This window comes from Suncus etruscus, chromosome 13 (genome assembly GCF_024139225.1).
Source record: "Suncus etruscus isolate mSunEtr1 chromosome 13, mSunEtr1.pri.cur, whole genome shotgun sequence".
Taxonomy (NCBI): domain Eukaryota; kingdom Metazoa; phylum Chordata; class Mammalia; order Eulipotyphla; family Soricidae; genus Suncus; species Suncus etruscus.
Genome location: NC_064860.1, coordinates 20,273,592 through 20,295,189, shown reverse-complemented (window position 1 = coordinate 20,295,189; position 21,598 = coordinate 20,273,592). Strand labels below are relative to the sequence as shown.

Sequence of the window (21,598 nt, the reverse complement as noted above, 5' to 3'; positions counted from 1 at the left end):
ATATCTGGATTTGAAGTTGGTAATGATTACAGACTGGGTAGTCATTCACTTGGTGTTCAAGAGGTTATTGATTTCCTCCCAATGAGAATTTAGTAACAGAAAACTAGGAGCTTGATAGGAGCAAGTCCCTCGCTTTATAGGGAAAAAATGTGTTTTGTGTGAGTTTCTCCCAAACCTTTGTTCTGTCCCTCCACCTCTTCTCCCCCATCCCCCTCAGAACCTTAACTTGCATGTCCCCACCCTCCACAGTCAGGTCTTGAAAAGCCCAAGTAGACTCTCTAACAGACTTAGATAATAATAAAACAACAGCTGGACCTGTGGGCTATGGAAGTTTACTGCAGTGCCAAGGGTTTTAAGAAGTCATTGGGGGTGGCATTGAAACTAACAGGATTCTGCAGCTTTCTTCTACACCCAATTCTCTTATTTTTCTCCAGCCTCTAAAAAGGGCATCTCTACTTCTATGCCCAGCTACACCAGGGTCTGGCACTCTCACGCTCAAAGAACATAAAAGAAGGTGTTTCAGAGCCTGCTATCAGCTAACCCCCTCTTGGTTGACTGGAGCTTGGGGACTCTGAATGCCACAGTTTCTAACAGGTGCACAGATTTGCCCTAAGAGAGGAGGGAAAAGGGAAGTCTCTAAGTAATTTGAGCAACACTTAACAAGAAATTCCAAACCACGCAGGGAACAGCTTGGTGAACAGTCCCAAGTAAACTGGTGAAGGAGTTTCTTTTGCTGCTTTGATCAAAACAGGAAATAGAATGGCAGGAGGGTGGTGTGGAAGGTTGATTCATTCCTCCCTATTCTTGAGCTGGATAAACCTGAGCAATTGGCTTCTGGCCAAAGACAAGCCACCAAACCTGAAGTATTTCCCCCTGGTGCTTTTTACTTTTTTGCTTGGTATTTGGGCATGGCATACACCCAGTGAAGTTTCTGAATCCTCTCTGTTCCCTGCTCCCCTGGGCTCACTCTTAGCAGTGCTCAGGAGAATTTGTGTTTCTGGGGATCTAGCCAGGACTTTTGCCAGACACCTACACACTTGGCCTTTGAGCCATCTCAACTGGGGCTCTCTTGTGACCTATTGGGGGGAGTGAGCAACCCCTACACTGCCCTAGGTATGGACACTGCAAACTGTTTGGTGGGTAATCCTCCCACCCCAGGCCCTCTCTGCCTCTCTAATAACTAGCAAGGGCTAATGGGAACTGTCACTGAAAACCAAAAAACTTTAGGCACTTGGGAATTGAATTCAACCTAGGGTCAATGATGACCCATTCTACTTTCTGCCTTCAAATCCTATATGAAGGCAGCCTGAGCTATTTACTTTCTATCTCCCTCCTCCCTTGGTCTTCCTCCCTTGGATCCTTTCATTCCCCCAAGCCCCCTCCTCCCCTCCCTGCTAGGGTGCCCTTCCCACCCCTTTCATCTCTCCTGGAAGGTGATTAAGCTGGCACCCTTCCAGATGTGCTGAGAGTAGGGGCTCTGACAAGCAGTGGGATCCCTCCTGGTGTCCCCTTAGTTTGTTAATCTCTAGAATCAGGTACCCTGAATACTTCTCTAGGATACTTCCCTATCTGGGCTGGGTTCCCTGCACACGATGCATTGGGGGGGTAATCAAAGGATGCTTTGGATCTTGGGAGGCCAGATGAAGCTCCCTAATTTGTCCCTGGTCCCCCCTAAAAGGAGCTTCCACGACAGAGACAGGAGGGGGCGCTCATTCCAGGGCTAATTTTCCCAGTCTCTTCTCTCAGATACTTACTAGTCTTGCATTTCCAGTGACCTTCCCAGTGACCTCAATTTTTCTTACCCTTGATGCATACGACTAAAGTCCCTCTCCACAACATTCTCTTTAACTCTGCAGATCTTGCCCTCAAACTGTTTCCCCAGACAATCATCTTTACCCCAGCATTCTAAGAGCTTATTCATCCCACTCTCCTGCTAAAAGCGGTCTAGGAAGACTAGAAGTCTATTCAGTGGGGGTAGGGAACAAGTAGATATAAGGGCAGGGAATGAATCTGTTGGTTCTGGTACTACTGATGTTACCTAGTCACTGAAATTATTTTAGTAGCTGGGCTAAAGAAGGAGGTACCCCTTGTGTCTCTCAAACTCCGGAGGATGCTGGGTCCTGTTCAGGGAGAAATCAAGTGGGCAACAGCAATGTCTTAGCTCTTGCCTTGGTAAGCTGGAGGAGGAACCTGAGGTCTGGCTAGGTGGGGGAAATAGATGAAAGACTCTGGTGGGCAACCTTGCCCCAAACCCCCTTTCTGCACCTCCTCCCTGGGGACTTTTTAATTCTGCCTGCCTCCAAAATTGCCTTTTTCAAATCAGAGTTCCAGAGCCTGGAATCCTGACAAGGCAGACTTTCCTGTAAAACTTTCAGAGCCTGTTAGCAGGATGGAAATATACTGAAGAGTGTAGGGATGACTAGGGCAAAGTTGGGGGGCTAATTAAGTCCCTTTCTGGATGACTGCTAGATGTTTCCATGAGAACCCCCAGCAAAGACAGGAAGGAAGATTAGAGTTTCTCTCAGAAAAAAAAAAAAAAAGAGGAAGCAATAATAGGCCACTCAGATGTGAAAGAGGAAGGGAAACATGACATCATTTATTTCCAAAGAAAGTAGCAAAATGGATCTCCATGTACACAAAACTCTTTAGAGAGGAAAGAATCACAGATTTCAGTTCATTTGTACATATTTACAGCAAAGATTAAGCCACAGCTTTCAACTAGGTTCTCAATTAACGATCACTTTAGTCAAATACATAACAACTTTGTTTTTCTTTCAAATTAGGTCATTTTAAGGAAGCTAAAGGGACGGATGAGAAAAATCATCAACAGTGAGTGTGGCGAGTGCAAGGTTTCAGTCAGGGAAATAGTTTTTGGTGTGTGTGAATTATGATTACAAAACATTTGCCTGTCTCTATAATTCAAATTCATTACAATCATTACATTTTCCCATAAATTAGCAATATAAACAAACATATGGGGACTCCAGTAAACAAATAAAAATCAATATAAGAGACATTTTGTTCAACTATAATAACAGCATGGGTTACAGCTTCGGGAAACTTCTTTACAAATCATTTAGTATGCACACTAGGGGTGAGGGTGGGGAGGCTGGAACGTTCTTGGGTACTTTTTGTTTGATTTTTTTTTTTGTGGTTTTTTGGTTTTTTGTTTGGTTTTGTTTGTTTGTTTGCTTTTTAAAACCACCTTTAAAAACCATAACAGGAGATTTCAGGGAAGCTGGATAGGGTGGGAGTTTCTTGTCTGAACACAATATACAGTGGAGAACTGCACGCACAGAACTGTGGGTGGGAAGGGGTATTCACATGCACTCAGGGGTCTTTACCTTGTATCTCCTGAACCCCAATTACCAAAGCTTCTGAAGAAAACAGGAAAAGTATGAAAATGTCTCTCCCTCCAGGCTGGCTGATTGCAGTTAGTGGGAAGAAACCTACAATGGGCCTATTTTTAGCCAAGATTGTCTTTGAGGAGCAGGAAATATTAACAGTAGCTTGGCTGAAACCTTAGTTCCAAGCATCCTGGGCAAGAAGAACATTGGCAACTTGAGGGGTTTTCCCAAAAGCTGCTAATCAGACTTGAAGGGGTTGAGTGCAGGCCAGAGTAGAGGGAAGTGGATACAAGTGTGGGCTTGGCGGTCAGGCCCTTTACCTGCACCTACCTTCTTAGCAAATAACCCACAACCCAGAATTATGTCTCAACTCTTCACTTCTGCACACCTCCACAGACACTGCACTTGCTTCTTGCCTATTTGGGTTTTTTTGTTGTTGTCGTTGTTTTATTTTTACTTTTCCCTTAGAGGGACTTATCCCTAAAGTTATCAGCTAGTGGAATTTGCAAGTTTTCTTTCTCTCTTTTTCTTTCTTTCTTTCTTTCTTTTTTTTTTTTTAAACAGAAGTTTGATTTTATCTCTTTAGAAACGGTTTGAAAGTAACGGAGCAGGGGGAGTTTGACAGCAAGGAGAACAAATCGCTGACAAAGAAAGTTTTACGTTTCATCAGCGTTGTTAGGACGACAGGCTGGAATGTCTCAGATAATAACTCCCACTTCAAAGATTTCTCAGCTCAATAGAAAGCGGACCATCCTTTTTATTCAACCACAAGGACTGGCACTAAAGAAGACTCCACTGTTTGATTTTTTTTTCCACCATGTTTATTTTTCCCCTATTCACTGTGGTACTTGGATAAAATAAACAACAAGACAATTAAGGGAACATGCACTTTTAACTTTCCTGCCATCTTTCCTATCCCCTTGGCCTTGGGCTTCTCAGAGCCCTCCCAAGGGCCATTCCAGGCCTGAAGGGTATCATACACTCCCCAACTCTGGAGAAAAACAAGTTCTGGGGGTGGGGAGACATGCAAGAGACTTGTGGGATAGCGGGATGAGCTAGCTGCACTGGGGACCAGAAAGTTCCTGTCCCCTAGGCACCGTCTGCCTGGATTCAGCCAGGAGAGCTCTCTCTCTCTCTTTTTCCTTCCCCATTCTAAACAGGCCTCCCCAAACCCGCCTGGAATCTGAGAGGCACTCTGCCCCCCAACAGTGCTGGAGCTGCTCATTTGTTAAGCTTCTGCGGTTGCACTCAAGTCCCTTCCTCGCGACCCCGGGACCTCTTAGGGGGGTGCAGTAAAGAATTCTCTGGAGTCCGGCTCCTCCCTTTCCTAAAAGCGTCTCCGGAGCCAACACGCAACACCTGCACGCGACCCTCCCCACCCCCCCCCCCAGTGTAGGGTGAACCCCCAAAAGGCGGGAGAGGCAGGTCCTAAGGAGGAAGTCTGTACTGGAGGGCGCGGTGACAGTATTAAATGGCGTGAAAGCAAAGGTCAGCGCAAATGTATCTTAATAGAGTGTCTGCAGCGAAGTGTGCCGCCTTTGAAGCGGCCGCTCGGGCGCACATTTCCATGGCGAGCCTAACGCGGCGTGCTGATGCCGCGTCAAACTCACACTTTCAACCCCCCAAACCCGGACTCTTTGAACAACCCGAGCTTGATTAGACCTTTCTCCTTTTCTTTCCCCCTCTTACAAACCATTTCCTCGCCTTTAGAAAGTCGCCATCAAACCCCAATGCGCCCTCTGATCAGCGCAGAAAAGCAGAAACAAAGGGAGCTGCGCGCGATTGAGACGCTGCTTTTCTTCCCCTCGCGTTCTTATCCATTTTTATTATGAGGGGGAACAAGTGCCCCTTCGCGTGGGTTTTGTTTACCGGAAATTAAATGAAAATGATTTAGTCCACGTCAAACAAAAATATATACTTGTATACACAAGGGAAAAAGGCCTGTTAGACGTAAATATTATGTCCTTCATGAAAAGCCTGGACGGGCTCCAGGCTCGGCCTTTCAGGATTTCTGTGCGACTTGCCTATTGCCATAGAAATCCTAACTTACCATGAAGATGCACCGCGGCGAAGAAACGTTGCTTTGTGCCTTTGGCCCTTGATGTCGCCGGCGCGGGATGCGGGCGCTCAGCTGCGCCCAGAGATTACCTTGCGAGCAACCAGGCGGACATCTGTAACAAGCAAATGAAAAATTAAAGGCGATTAGTGGCCGGCCAAACATTTTTTATTTTATTTCATTATTGGGGATGCGGTGGGAGAGGGGGCAAGCAAAGGAGGGCCTAGACCCGAGAAAGAAAGGGGAGATTTGCCTCGGACAGTTAGAAAGGGGAGGCGAGGGGCCCGGAGAGATAGCACAGCGGTGTTTGCCTTGCAAGCAGCTGATCCAGGACCAAAGGTGGTTGGTTCGAATCCCGGTGTCCCATATGGTCCCCGGTGCCTGCCAGGAGCTATTTCTGAGCAGACAGCCAGAAGTAACCCCTGAGCACCGCCGGGTGTGGCCCAAAAACCAAAAAAAAAAAAAAAAAAAAAAAAAAAAAGAAAGGGGAGGCGAGGGGGTCTGACGGGCGGCGGCGTCAGAGGAACAAGTTTCCCAGATGTGGCACCTTGGCCGTGGGTTGTGAGCTGACCTCAAGGAACAGAATTGTTTGCTGCGACCCCGTGGCCTCTGAACTTTAAGTGTGTGTGTGTGTGTGTGTGTGTGTGTGTGTGTGTGTGTGTGTGTGTGGCGCGTGCAGCTAGCCTGCCTGGAGGGGTCTGGAAGGGAGGAGAGAGCTGCCAACATTGGTCCCAGGAATATGGTCACTGATAGTGTGTTTTGGGGAGACTAGATTTTGGGCCAGGGGAACAATAAACAGTGAGTGCTGTCCAACTTGGGAACTCCTGGAAGTAAGGGGCTTATTTTATAAAGGGATCAGGAGAACAGAGAAAAATTGGCCAGGCCACAGACACATGTTGAACTCCACTTTTAAAGTTGAGCTGGAGAGGCAGGAGTAGGGTAGAGAGACTTTCTTTCCCTCATGGGAAAATTGCAGCCAGCTACCTCCAAATTCTGAGGGACCTAAGATGGAGCTACCACAGCTTTATTATGCTTTTCTTTCTGCTTGTTTGCTTTTCCATTTGGTTGTAGTGTTTTTCAAATTTTGCTGTAGGTTAGAATTGGGAGGGATGGTGCAATCCCACCTTCCTGCAGATGGGAAAAAAACATTCAAATTCCAACACCATCACCAACCATACAAACACATTCTTAGGTAGCATTGCCAAGGCCTTCTGGTCATTTCCCTCAAACTCTGGCTCTTTTTCTGAAGACTGGGATACCCAGAATAGCAGATCCACAATTCAGTTTAGACCCACTGGGTGTTTTCTTCACAACATTTATTGCTGCAGTGTGTGTGTTTGTGTGTGTGTGTGTGTGTGTTGACAATATTCATCCAGTTACCATCACCTAGGCATCATCTCAGTGATGTCACAGGTTCACCCCAATGCTAGGCACTCTAAAAATACCAAAACAGCATCCTAGCCAAAACCCAATGTAAAGAGGGTGGTTGGTCTAGGGCCTTAGAAACTGTCTTTTGTCTCTGTTTCCTGCTGTTTGTAATCCCCCAGCTTCAGTTCTATGGCAAATGACCAAGGCTGAGGTAGGGGTCAGCTCTGGAAGGAGGAGCATAAGATCCAGAGGAAGAGGGCGTCTCCTAGGACCTCCCCACAGTTTATCTCCTGAGTGTCTGAGACTTTGTGGATTTTTTGGTTCTAAGCAGGCTTGGGGGAGGGGTAAGTGTAGGGAGTCCAAAGGAGGAATAAGAAAATGAAAGGCTACTAAGGGCCCTGGATTCTCTTGGCTGCTTTTGCAACTGGCATTTTCCCTGAGGCTGCCATGATGGGCTGAAGAGGGAAGTGGGGTGAGGGTACCCAGGCAGGCCTGTAGAAGAACATTTCCTATTGGGAAGGTAGTTGTGGTCTTATTGTGGTCCTATTGGTAACTGCAATATGGTAACCAAAATCACACAGAACCTCTGAGTAAGTCTGATTTCCTTTTGATCTGTCTCCTTTATCCCACTCTAGTTTCAAGCCACCCAGTCAGGGGCAGAATTATGGGGGGGGGGGGCAGTAGGATATAAGCTGTGTGGATGTGATTGTGGGAAAAGATAGAAGTAGCAAATATGGGGCCGGGTAGGTGGCGCTGGAGGTAAGGTGTCTGCCTTGCAAGCGCTAGCCAAGGAAGGACCGCGGTTCGATCCCCCGGCGTCCCATATGGTCCCCCTAAGCCAGGAGCGATTTCTGAGCACATAGCCAGGAGTAACCCCTGAGCGTCAAACGGGTGTGGCCCAAAAACCAAAAAAAAAAAAAAAAAAAAAAAAAAAGAAGTAGCAAATATAAATTGAAAAAGTGAATACAGATAGCATGGAGGTAAGGCATTTGCCTTGCATGCAGAAGGACAGTGGTTCAAATCCCGGCATCCCATATGGTCCCCCCAGCCTGCCAGGAGCGATTTCTGAGCATTGAGCCAGGAGTAACCCCTGAGCGCTGCCGGGTGTGACCAAAATAAAACAAAAAACAAAAAGAAAGAAAGAAAGAAATAGTGAATAAAGAAGGCACGAATGCAGCATATTCAATGAAATCAACTTTTCCTTCCTTCCTCCTTCCTTCCTTCCTCCTTCCTTCCTCCTTCCTTCCTTCCTTCCTTCCTCCTTCCTTCCTCCTTCCTTCCTTCCTTCCTCCCTCCCTCCCTCCCTCCCTCCCTCCCTCCCTCCTTCCTTCCTTCCTTCCTTCCTTCCTTCCTTCCTTCCTTCCTTCCTTCCTTCCTTCCTTCCTTCCTTCCTTCCTTCCTTCCTTCCTTCCTTCCTTCCTTCCTTCCTTCCTTCGTGAACCAGCAGTCGAAGGCAAAGGAGGTGGCCGGGTCCGCTGGACTGGGGGAGCTGCCGAAGGCGTCGTTTGGGGGCCCGCCCTGACACACGTACCATTCGCTCAGGTCGGCGCCACCACGCACCCCCGAGGCCGAGGCCGAGGCCGATGAGGGCTCGCGGCCGGAGTCGGCCGAGGGCGACCCGAGGGCGGCCGGCGGGGCCGAGTCGTAGCCGGCGCTGGGCGGGGGCGAGCGGCCGTGAACTTTCATATGCTTGCGCAGGGAACTGGGGTGCGTGTAGCACTTGTCGCAGCCGCGCACCTTGCACGTGTAGGGCTTGTCGCTCGTGTGCACGTGCGAGTGCTTCTTACGGTCGCTGCTGTTGGCGAAGCGCCGCTCGCAGCCCTCGAACTCGCACCTGAAGGGCTTCTCCCCTGGAGGAGGCAATGCAAAGACATTAGCGCGGGTGGGCGGGGGCCCAGCCCACCCCCTCACAACACTTCCCCTCCGCCCCAACTCTGCCAATTTGCAGCTTGGAGAGGAACAGGGGGAAAAAAAAAAAAAACCACTATCCGACCATACAGTCCCAGAAATACTATCTATCCAGCAGCCTCTGGCCTGGGCACTCAGGGAGGACACCTTCTCCCCCTCTCCATCGGAGCAAGGCCCTGGAGTCCCCCCAGTGCCTCTGCCCTGGAGTCCCCCTCCCCCTCTGCCCCAGGGGCCAGGGGAGGAGCAACTTTGACACTCCATCTCAATTGAGTTTCCTTCCAGAAAAAGCCCACTGACAGTCCCAAACCCCGATTTGCTTGGGTGTTTCCTTCCCCAGAGCTTGGCGCGCCGAGACTGAGTTTGGACAGAGGAGCTCGGTATCTGAGTGACCCAAAGTTGCAAACCCTAGCCAGCCTTGCGTCTTGGCCTTGCGCTCAGCCATCCTCCCAGAGCACACACACACACACACACACACACACACACACACACACACACACATTCAGGCCCCAGTCTCTTTCTTAGGAGTTCAGTTATTTTTCCCCCTTGTTTGTTTGTTTGCAAATGCCCAGGGCGATGGGATCAGATAATTTCGGCGGCGCGTGCCACAACCATAATCTGAGGCTGCAGGGCAAGGAATTCTGAGCCCATGATTTATTTCCCAGGCGATTTTTTTTTTTTAAGAGGCTTGGAGCTTTCCCCTTCTCTTTCCCTTTCCCCTCCAGGGGAAATGCTTAGCAGCATCCTCCTAAGCCCGTCTAACCGCCCCGAAGCTTGCGCGCAGCCAGGAATGAATCGCTCAATGGCGCTGCTCCAGCTGCCTCCGCTAGGCGCTGCCCCGGACAGCCATTTCCTGGACCCGCTGTCAGCTCGAGGTCGGCGGCTTGCGAGACCCTCCAACTAGCGAAGGGGGGCCCGGCCAGACGACCCGAGAGGCCAGAGGCATCCCAGGCCCTTTTCCCTGGCCCACTCCGAAGCACCGAGTTATGCGCTGCAGCCTGGGCCAAAGCAGGCCTGGGCCCGGGTCCCCGAGGGCGAACGCGCAGTCGGGGAGACCGCGAGCGGCCGGTCACAGTCCATTGAGGCCCGGAGAACTCGGGAAAGCTCGATCGCCTATTAGGGCACCAACGTTGGCCTCGGCTCGGGCAACCGTAGCCGTCAGCATTCGCCGGCTGTCGGGGAAGACGAGGTCCCGGAGACACCGGAGGCCCGGGTGGCTGTTGGAGCTGCAAATGCTGCGGGGACTAGGGAAGAAATGTTGGAGACGTTGGAAACGAACGGATACCAGGGGCGCCCGGGGGGGGGGGGGTGCGAGAGCAGCTACCGAGAGCCAGGCTGTGGAGAAAAGGATGCTCGGTGGCAGGACTGTTGCTTTTGTGGTCGTTGCTCCCGCCGCCACTGGGAATGAAGGGCATTTTCGGAGCACTTTTGAGCATACAAAGCACCATGGCGCGTCCCTTCTGAGACTTGGCCAGTGACACGTTCGCACCCAACTTTCACCCTGGCGCTTCAGCGGACTCGGAGCTCTCTGCTCCAGCACCACTGGCCCCGGCCGTGATGGTCTTGCCTAGCAGTTTTCCTAGTATGAACCTCTGCCATTTCTTGGGACACTGTCACCATTTATTTTTAAATAAAAGAAAGATGAAGAATAAATGGGTACTATCAGTTTATCTCCTCTGATCCCTAGTAGTATATACAACAGTGAAACTTTCCTTCCTTCCTTCCTTCCTTCCTTCCTTCCTTCCTTCCTTCCTTCCTTCCTTCCTTCCTTCCTTCCTTCTTTCCTCCCTCCCTCCCTCCCTCCCTCCCTCCCTCCCTTCCTTCCTTCCTTCCTTCCTTCCTTCCTTCCTTCCTTCCTTCCTTCCTTCCTTCCTTCCTTCCTTCCTTCCTTCCTTCCTTCCTAAAATCATTTAGAAGAATCATGCATTTTAGGGCCTGCAAAGCAAAACAGTTTTGCTGAGAAGACAAAGGAGATTCATTTCCCTCCAATATTTTTCTCCATACACTTGATTCATCTCTTGAACACCTCCTTGGACATTCCTATGAAACAGAGGACTGAGGAAGGACAGAGAGTCAAAGACTGGGCAAGAGATGAGGCACTGGCAGCCTGGAAGTTCCTTCATCAGCTAAAGTTGCTCTCCCCCCCAGCTGGCCAGTTAATACAGCCCCTTCATATTCCTGCATGACATTAGCCACTAGTGCCCCCCCCATTTCCAAGAGACACAGCCTTGGTCCTCTCCTTCCCACTAGATCTGGGAACTGCGTCCTAGGTGGGAATGGAGAGACAGAGTTGGGTCAGTGTCCTGTAGCCTGCTCAGATTGGGGACTGAAAATCTTCCTCCTCTAAGGCTCAGAGATTAGGAGGCCAATGCCAGGCCAGGTGCACTAAGTTGGGACTATAGGAACAGTTAGGCTAACCAGTGCATTGTGGCTTGTGACTTGGAAGCAGACTGAATTCTCTCTCTCTCTCTCTCTCTCTCTCTCTCTCTCTCTCTCTCTCTCTCTCTCTCTCTCTCTCTCTCTCCAGGAGGGAATGTGGGGCCTTATTGAGGGGTCCACTTATGGGACCTTCCCACACTTTGGTACCCCTGTTCCAGGCTGGCTGTAGATACCACAATGTAAAACCTTTCAGTGTGATGCAAGGGCCTTCGCCTCAGAGCCGAGCTAGGAATCCAGACATAGGAGCACTACTACTCCTGAAAACTCAGCTCCAATTCGCAGCTTCTGTGAATCGAGGAAAGGCAACGCCATTAATATTTGAAAAGGCAATTATTTTCCTGTTGAATCGAGAACTGTCTTCATGAATAATTTGTAGTGAGGTCTATTGCCATTTGAGAAACATTTTGTTGGGTTCCCCCTCTTTATTTTTTTCCCTTACGGGGGGAAGGGGGGAGTTGGAGGGAAAGGCGGAAGCAGTCAAAGCTCTGGAGATCCCCCCCTTAACTCCTGCGATAATGAATGAGAACCACCAGTGAAAAGGAGGTACTTAGGATTTCGTTCTGAATAGATGCAAACCTGAGCCAGCCCGGGCGCACTCAACTCCCTTCTCTGCTGTAGGTCGATTGCACCAAGAATTTAACCATTTTCTGCTTCACAGACTTCAAACAGTAGGCCGGCAAAGAGCAGTAAAAGTTTGTTTGTTTAAAACCCCTCTGTCATTAAAAATGAGTTCCTTCCCTGGCTCGGGAGTACTCATCTACCTTCGTGTACTCGCAGTGGCCAGCGCAAAGCTGTGGGCCTGCCAGAGGGGATAAAACTTGAGAGGGGGAACAGACAAAGACTGCAAGAGGGTGGAGAATCCTGGAAACAGCTGAAGGAAACCCTCGATTGCCAGAAAGATTCCGGAAGTAAAGTTGTTGATTCATTCATTAGAAGGGGACTTTGTTCTGGCCTGTGAATGTCCCGTGACCTGGTCCAAGAACTTTCCCCTGATTGCAAGGTTTGCGGGAGAGGGCGGGTTTCGCAAGCTTCCTTCTACAGATAAAATTCTGTGGTTCTAATTGCTGAGATTTCCACCAAGAAGAGAGGTAAGGCAGAGTACTGGGGGGCAGAAGGGGAGCATCAACTGAATCTGATTTCACTTTCTCCCTGACTCCCAAATGGGAGAAGGAGATGCTGAGTTTTTCAACTTGAAAGGGAGGAGGGGAGAGACTCGAGAAAACCCTCGTGAAGACAGTACAACTTGGGCTGCTAAACTAATTAATGTAACTTCACAGGCTGCTCTGGGAAGTGTGAAAACTTTCTCCTTACAATTGCATTAATTAGTGATGCTTCTGGCCAGAAGAGTTCAACTTTGCAGGCTGTTGGTGGAAGGCGGAGTTCCTTTTCTCTCTGTTAACTAGAACTAACAGATGTGGTTGACACATGTCCCTATTTCACTTAACAGCTCTGTAAATGATATTTAAGTTTGGTGAGTCTCCTTGGGTCTCAGCTACAGCAAAAAGGGAGGGTTTGTCACACACCCCAAGAGTAGAATCACGCTCAAGATAGAGATTGATAAGTCTCAAAATTTGGTCTCTGGGGTTCCCAAATTCTCAGGAAAGGGTAATAAGGACCTGTGAGGTCCTCTCCTTTCAGATTTAGGTGACTGTCAGGTTACCAGGTTGTCCAGTGGAAGAATGTTCGCCCAAAGATCCCATAGGAACAGAGAAAAGTTAGACAACTGTCTAGCTTTAGCACTTTGGGCAAAGCTCCATTTGAAAGAGCTAAAATAAATGCCTTAAAATCAGCAGGGAGCCTACAATTCCGCTGAGACCCGAGTACACTCACTCCCCGGCCCTCTTCCCCCCCCCCCCACACACACACCCTCACAGAAACTCTGCTTTCCTCCGCACACTGCCTCGGGAAACCTGCGCTTCCAAGAATAGAAGGTTGTAATTAACATTTGATGGCCTTGGTTGGGATGGGGGGGACACCAACACGTCGCCCCCACACGCTCCACTCCGGCGGGACTTGAGAAACCTCAGCCCACGGAGGTCGGGAGGAGGCCTCCTGGGCCCCCCCCCTGGGCTCCAGTGTCCGACTGAGACAGACAGTAAAGAATACTGACCTGTGTGAGTTCTTTTGTGTATTTTGAGATTTTCTGATCTAGCAAAGACCTTCCCACACCCCGGGAAAGGACAGGGAAAGGGCTTCTCGCCCGTGTGCACTCGGATGTGGTTTACAAGTTTGTATTTGGCTTTAAAGGGCTTGCCCTGGCGCGGACACTCCTCCCAGAAGCAGACGTGATTGCTCTGCTCGGGGCCGCCGACGTGCTCCACGGTGACGTGCGTGACCAGCTCGTGCATGGTGCTGAAAGTTTTGGAGCAAAGGCCCGGGGGCGCGGGGCTGTCGGCCGCCAGCCACTTGCAGATGAGCTCCTGTTTGATGGGCTGGCGCATGTAGCGGAAGAAAGCGCCCGGCCCGTGCGGCGCCGCGAGGTTCACCGTCAGGTTCATGCCCCCGTAGCCGTGCAGAGCCGCGGCGGCGGCCAGGGCGTCGCTGCGGGCCACCGGGCCTGGAGCGAAGGGTTCGGGCCGCGCGTACATGTCACCGGGGAGCCCCAAGCGCAGGAGTCCGTTCAGAGCGCCGCTGGGGGAGGCTGGGGGCGGCTGCTCGTGGAGGCCCGGGAACACCGAGGGACTGGAGGCGGCCGTGAGCTGGGGGCCATGGTGTCCGGAGCTGCTACCTGTTGTCGAGACAAACAGCGCGCGTGAGAACAGGTGTCGGGGCCTCCGCGTGCCACCCGGCCGGCTTGCGGGGCTAGGTCCAACCCATCGCTGCCGCCGCCTCTGAGCTCAGCGAGGGCGTCGGGAGCCCGCGGGTTGCAGCGGCCGATCCGGCGGACCAGGCCGGACCGTGCGTCTCGGGCCCTGGCAGCGGCGACGCACCAGCCCCTGGCGCGCCATGAGCAGATGGAGCGGGGCGGCAGCGGCGGCGGCGGCGGTGGCTGAGTGGTGACCAGGGTCAGGGGTGCGCGCAATGCCGACCCTGTGGGCGCCAGGGGGGCCCTGAGCTCGCTCGGCTCTCGCGAGTCCCGGCCCTCCCTAAGCGCACTCGTGTCCCCAACTCCCCCGGAGCGTTCTGGGTGGCTACGGAGGGCACAGAGAAGGAGAGGTCGTGAGTGCGGGTGGCGCCGGAGCTCTGGGCCACAGATACTCATTTCTGCACCCATTGGCCTGCGGCAGCCTGCAGTCAGGCCCTGGCTTCCCGGAGGCCCCCTACATGGGGCGGGGGGCTGCTCACGCCCCCCGTCACCTGACAGCGGGAAGGAGGAGGAACAAGCACACAAACAAACAAACAAAAACAAAAAAACTCCGCAAAGTTGTGGGATATTTTTTTTTCCTCCCTTTTCCCCTCAAGTTGGAGGCTGGGATGGGACTCTCCCCCCTCTCTGTCTCTGCCTCTGTCGATCCTTAATGCCTACTTAAAATCCCGTTCGCTGCAGAAGCAGCAGCGGGGCGCGTGAAGAAGTGAATAGAGATTCGGGGCCGCGGTCCCGGCCCGCCGAGAGGAACAATCGCCTGGGTCTCCCATTGGCCCACGGCCCGGCCCGACGTCAGTGATGACAGGTCTTGGCGCAGCAGGCTTGCGCGCGAGAGAGCGCGCGCGCACACACACACATACACACACACACACACACACACACACACACACACACACACACACTGGCTCGCACACACTGGTCCCATCCCATCCCCCCTATTCCTAGCACCGACTGCTCATGCGCTCTGACCCAGCCAATGTTGCCTTTCTCCTTTCGGGCGCGCCCGCCCTCTCGGGTCCCGGTAGATCCCTCGGCCGGGGAGACTCGGCCGTAGCCTTCAAGCACTTTGGAAAGGGTGCAATTGCATCACCGACGCGTTCTCCGGGTGCCCAGGCGCACCTCCCGGTCCCCTCCCGGGTTGCTGATCAGCGCCCCTCAGGCGGCTTGCAATGCAAACCTCGGCCAGGAACCCGGGCCCGGGGGCTCCAAGGCTTGCCGCCCTTCCCTTAATTGTCTTTTTTTCTCGTTTTTCTGAAATGGCTTGTCTGCCTTCTTCTTCCACTGACACCCCCCTTTCTGCTAACACCCTGAACATACTTGGTCTCCCCCACTGGGCTACTTTCTCCTCCTCAGACCCCACCGCCTTTCTTTGCACTCCATTCTTCCTATTTCACTGCTCGCTCTTCCGCTTCGCCCCCACCCCAACGCGTACCCCGCAATCTCGCCGGGCCCAGATCGGAGGGTTGTGGGTGCAGGATGGTAATGAGGACTTGGGGGTACTCTGGTCCTGAACTCACACAGCCCTGTATCCCCCTTGCCCCCCGTCCCGGTGGTCGCCGACAGAAGCAGTTTACCGACCCGCGCAGACAAGCTGAGCTGAGAAACAAAGGCGAGGGGTGCTAGTCCCTAGGCAGGTCCTCACCCCAGGTCTCTCCCTCTACCATATTGCGGTCCCCACCATGAACAAAACCTATCCCTTTTCCTCCACTAGAGCCTCAAGGAAGGGAATTCAGGGATCCTTGGCCACTTGTTGTCTCGGCTGGCACCTCAGCGCTCAGGCTGCCGGGGCGCTGGAGACAGAGGCCTAGGGTTGGAGCTGCCGAGGGCACAGGATCGCCAGAATGGGGCAGGTACCAGACCGGTGAGTGTGAGGGGCCGGTGGGAGATTCAGCACCTTGGTTTTGGCCCTGCTGCACTCTGCAGGACACGGTATTGTCCTTTGTTAGTGGTGGCCAACTGGCTGGTTGCCCTGTCCCGATCTTTTTTTTTTTTTTTTTTTTTTTTAAAGCCTGTTAACTCCCATCCCTTGTTTTGAGGTCTTGTGGAAACTCCCAGCCTAAATACTCAGGCCTCCACGGAATTTTTGAGTGAATGCCCCCAAAGCCGAATAAAGACTGAGATTTCCTAAAAATCCAAGTTTGGAGGAATTGGGTCAATGACCCGGTGGCCCTTAACAGAGGTGATCCTTCCTATCCCAGGAACCCAGACATCCTCTTCTACCTTGCCTCCCCTGAAAATAAAATAAAAGTTTCCTTTACACGTTTAAAAATACTTAACTGGTTGACAGTTTCTTTGAGACTTTCCTCATTTAGCTCATTGTTCCCAGCTCAGGGCTGCATTCTAGCGAGGGATTAACTTTCTCAACAATTTCCCTGGGCTTTGACAGGTCTTGGTCTTTCTGCTTCTCCAGCGGAAGAGCTTACGAAATACAACCAATAGCTGCTACTTAGCAAGAGTTTAGAAGAAGCTAAAGGCAAGCATTTGACAGCCTTCTGCTATAGAAACTATCGTGACAAAGTTTCCACCGGCAGTGTCCAGACTGGACCTGGAGAATTTGTTTTCTTTCCTATCATTCCCACCCACTTTCTGTCTGCTGATGCCTCTTCTGGACTTGCAGCCTGCAGTTCTCCTTCCTGGCCTACCCAGCCAGATCTTAGAGTGGTTTCAAGTCCCCCACCTTAAGGTAGGTGTATATCCAATGATGCATTTGCCTACCTTAGTCTTAACTGAAGGTCTTGAAGGGCTCAGGAAAATACCACACACACACACACACACACACACACACACACACACACACACCACAATACAACCAGTGTGGTCCTCCCTGGGACCCCTTGACCAGCTATTTCTCTGAGTTATCCCTCCACACAGAGCTGTGAAATACCTGTAGCAACCAGACCTAAGCATCTTCTGCCATATCTCTGCAATGAGAATACCTGATTTCCCATAGGAATCTCAGTGATGTATAACCCACTACTGGTCAGAATGTGTGTCAAACCCACCATCCACTCTAGGTTCTACATATATATGAAGTCATCTCCTCATTTGTAGCAAAAACAATGAATCACAAGGGGTGGGGGTTAAGTTGTTTTCATCTTTTCCCCTTCTGAGGCCTGGTGTGGCCAGTTGCCCACACTTGTCCTAGAAGAAAACAGTAACTCTCACTCAGAATGTGTTGAAAATAGAAAGGCATTGTTTTCCCACCCAAGTTTGTGGAGTTCCTGAATGTGAAGCATAGATTTCATGGATTCCAAGAATGAGAAGCAGATTTTTTTTAAACACATAGACTGTTAACTCACTGCACACTTTTTCTCACAAATATTTTGCCCTGGAAAGCTTTGAACATGTGTATGGCTGTTTGTGCCAACAATGAAAAGGCAGATACATCTGATTCAGCCAAATTTTCCTAGCCCCATGGAGCTTCTTCCCAGATGCAGCATTCCCTCAAAGTGCTGAAAACATCTGGACCCATTCTGGATAGATGCTTTGTGAGTAGCCTTGAGGTGGGGGCTGGGGTGACTGGCAGTTGACCTGCAAGCACTGGGGATCCTGATTTGACCATAGGGGCTAAGTGTTTCTCACCTTGGTTGGCTAAACACACCAATGGTATCAGGCATTCTTCCAGAGGACATTTCCCCAGGGACACGGAAAGGGAAACATACATTTCATCTGCTAATATTTATGGATAGAAGATGGTGGGTGATAATATAAGAGACTTTAAGGCATGGCCTTGAAATCTGCCCCCAAAGCACTATAAGCTAATCACAGATGGCTGGGAGGCACTACTGTCAGAGAGGCATATTTTACTCTTCACATCAGTTCCTTTGAGTTTTAGAGTCTAGGTAGCCTGGATCCCATGTCTATTGAATGGGAGGCAAAAGAGTAGTGCTCAGAATTTTTCCTTTTAGAAAGTTACCAACGCTTATTCCCAAAGACCATGCTGGAGTATTCCATACCTAACCCTGCTGCCAGTCACAGCATTGTTCAGTCCTCTTTTCTGTTTGGTTTATGGAAAAGAGACCTCTTCTGCAGTCCAGAAGACTTCAACATAGGCCAATAAAGAACTGGAAATATGGAAAGGATTGGGAAAGATTTCACTACCAGACTCCAAACCTTCCTCCAGTAGTTGGAAACAACTCCATAGCTACCTTTGCTTTCTCCAGCAGGTCAATGAAAGCTTAAACTAATATGACTTTCTAGTTTGGTTGTAGAGAAATAGGACTGTCCACTAGCTCTTGGAAAAGAACAGTTAGGTAGAGATTTTATATGAGTTACATGGATTACTTTTCCATAAATCTTTTAAACCATGCTAAATTCTGCTGTAATTCAAGCCCAGGGCAGGGTTTCCGAAGCTGAGAAACTACAGCTCAGAGATTGGTCCAGTATAGCCTTGTTGAATAAGCTGCATAGAAACCAGCTATAGCTTGTTTATCCCATCCTTCTATTCCTGGTAGGTCACCACCCAACTCAAACAGATAGATCTCTTTCTTTCAGGCTATTCACAGACAGATTCTAGGATTCCAGCAGTGAGAGGTTGTCTCTAGTCTTTAAAAATGAATAACTTAAGCCCCCAAAGCCTACTGTATGGGCAAGCCCAAATTGCACAAAGATGAGACCTATCAGGATTCTGGAGATAAAGAAGGATATTTCTCATTTCTGCTATGGAAGTTTAGGCTTTAATCAGCATTAATATAATTGAGCACGAAAGCAAATAGAAGTATACTCAGAAATTAAATTTCCAAGTATCCATTCAATAAAATATCTTTGTGATAAGATTAAGTAACACGGATAAAGGCTCCTCCAGAAGAGCACTAAGGAATCAAAACAACTGAATTTGCATAATAGCCACATCTCTGGAGAATTCTGCCATCAAATCAGCAACCCCTCACCCCAATAGAAGAGAGCCATTTCTTGAGCTGTCCATTTAACTTCTGTTAAGAAGGTTGCTTTTCCTATCACTAAGGCAACACCTTGGAGGCACTGTCAGCTGGTGGTGTCCTTGAACTAAGGAAGCTACAGGCCTGGAAGGGGAAACACCCAACCCTAAATCATATGCTTATTCTAAATGGAAAATCAAATTAAATTCTTCACAATGAAGGTATTCCTGACCGAACAGCTGTCAGTCACTCTCTGTTTCAGACACCACATTGTGGGAACATCACGACTGCCACATTGCAGAAGGCTGGTGTCCCTGGTTAAGATGATGCCTATCATGTAAACCCCATCACCAAGATCAAAGTCTGCTCCTTTCATGGAAACCAATACATGTCAAACCTCATTCCAATCAAATCGTCCGGAAATGAATTCAAGATGAGTATGTCATAGAATAATGTGACAGTGAAACTGCAGAAGGTCAGAGGTGGTTGTTTCGATGAGAGAGTCGTCAAATTTTAATCTAGGGCATCAAGTTGAGTAGCTTTGGAAGGGGCTTTGCCGGCTGCTGGTGAGACTTTATGTTGCTGAGTTGTGTGCGGACACATCACATCTTCAAGAGTTGTTCTAAGTTTCATATAAACTCCCTAAACTTACAACCCAGCATGTCAAAAAAAAAAAAAAGACCCACAAAAACAAAAACAAACAATTAAACTCCCTACTTCAAAACTTCACTTCAGAAAGCTGAAGTGTACAGAAAGGCAGTGTACAAAAGAGGGTTTTGACTTACTTGCATCTTTCAGGGCATTTCGGTAAAGCCGGAACCGTTTTCTCATCACCAAGGAAGTCTTGTATCTCATTTTATGATGTTGAAACTGGGGGGAAGACAAAAGAGAGAGCTGCAAGTTAGACAACTTCAGACAAGCTTGTGGCCTGAATAGAGACCGAATGGCGAGGGTTGAGCTGAAGAGTATTTTGGTCTTTGCTTGACCACTTTTAAATTGTAACTCAGCTAGGATTCCTCTGGGAGCTTCATAAATTCATCACATACCAATCTACTCGTGATGGTACAGGCTATATAAATATAAATAATCCTATTTTCCCCAATGAAAGGTCTTTCTGAAACTCATTTTTTTTTGTTTTGTCTTTCAAGAAGAATTAAGTTCCATCTTAAACTGTTAGTATTTAAACACTGTTAACTTCCAGAATCACAATTAATTGCACGGACATCTCCCCCGTTATTTTCTTTAAGCTTATGAACCAATTTTAGAGCGACTGTAATGAGAATAACTAGGTAATCTTTGGAAGGCAAATGGTTAGAAATGGAGTTCTAAGAGTTGTCAGGAAAGGAGAAGGACTTTCTTGTGGATTTGTGCTTTTATTCTGTTGTAGGGTGAGAGATCCCTAATTCTTACATCACTTCTCTCTGAAGGTCCTTTAGGAGGCCATCACGAGTGATTTTTCAAAATTAATATTAACATTTCCCAGGTAGGGGGAAGGGATATATCCTTTCAATCTTCTTGTCCTGGCTGACCTCTGCATCTGCGAGGTTAGTCTAAAGGCAGTGGAGCAGATAAACAGAAGCAATCCAACCACCCCAACCCTCAATGTGGCCTAGAAAGACAAACAGTCATTGAAAAGGTCGGACAAACATTGCCGGCCCTCTGTCATTGAGGCTGTCTGCCTGTCTTGACACTCTAGCCCACAGAACAAGCAGTTGTTTAACTTGTTGAACCTCAGGCCAAATCCAAGTGGGACTCTGCTATCTCAAAAAGCTCCTCCAGGGCTCTTTGCTAAAAGATTTCCCCAGCCCCCCTCAAACCCCACCATCTCCAGCTGGTACTAGCTTGGTTTTTGCCCTTTTCTCTCTTCTCCTCCTTTCTCTCATAGATCCAAGCCTGAGAAGTGGGGGGGAGTGGGGGTAGACTCACCTTTTCCCAGAGGGTTTTATTTCTTTTCAATTCTTTCTAACCAAGAGGCATAGGTCCCCAGAGGTAATAAGCTCTTTCCCTGTACAAGCCAGGAAAGAAAGGAGGCCCAACTTTGCATTCCCACAGAAGGGCTGCATGCTGGGCGTCCTCGCTCTAAAATTTCCTCATGGCAGGATGTCTGGCACAGGAAAAGTCCTGGTTGGTTGGAACTAATAGAATTTTCTTTTTTGCTTTGGAGGGAAAGGGGTGTGAGTTTCCCTAGGGAATTTTGTCCACCCACAAAGCTGCCCAAGTCCTCCCTTTGAGAAAGCCTGAGTAACTTCTACTGTGGGTCATGGCCATGTTTTGTTCATACACAATCCCCATTCCTGAGCATAAAAACAGTTGTTACAGATGCTGGTCTTGGGAAGGCAATAGGAACCTCAAACTGCCCGTTGCAGCAGCTCTCACACTACAGGCTAGAGAAGAGATGGGGGAAATCTTCCGATGCTGCTTTTCTTAGGTGCAAACTCTGACCCCCTTAAGAAAACAGTCATCTTGCTGTAGGAAGGTGGAAGAATCTGGGAACTGCTGGGAAGTTGCTGGACCTGAGATCCTCAGCAGCCCAGGATCTGATTCCTCCCCCCACCACACACACACACTCTCTCCATGCAAAGACTTCATCTGTGTGGGCTTTATTTCCCCTCCCAATGATTGCTTCTGCCTAGCACCTCATACTTGCCTAGCTACTGAATGGACAGCCAAAAGTGTTGCCAGGTGACTTATTGGGGATTTGCCTTCTTCTGTACACTTAAAGGTACAGAAAGAGTGCCAGAGACTCATGTGATGATACTGGTGGGTGAGGGGAGGAGACTGCTGACTACATGCAAAAGGC

General features: G+C 49.6%; 1 protein-coding gene across 1 annotated transcript; it reads right to left on the bottom strand.

The window, feature by feature from the left end:
• Positions 1-3,773: 3,773 nt before the first annotated feature.
• ZIC4 (Zic family member 4) lies at positions 3,774-20,861 on the bottom strand. Its single transcript, XM_049785346.1, is given in 7 exon segments — positions 3,774-5,518; positions 8,303-8,621; positions 13,226-13,843; positions 19,584-19,668; positions 20,725-20,748; positions 20,750-20,803; positions 20,805-20,861. Coding segments are annotated over 7 exon segments (1,158 nt in total). The 3' UTR covers positions 3,774-5,517.
• Positions 20,862-21,598: the final 737 nt, after the last annotated feature.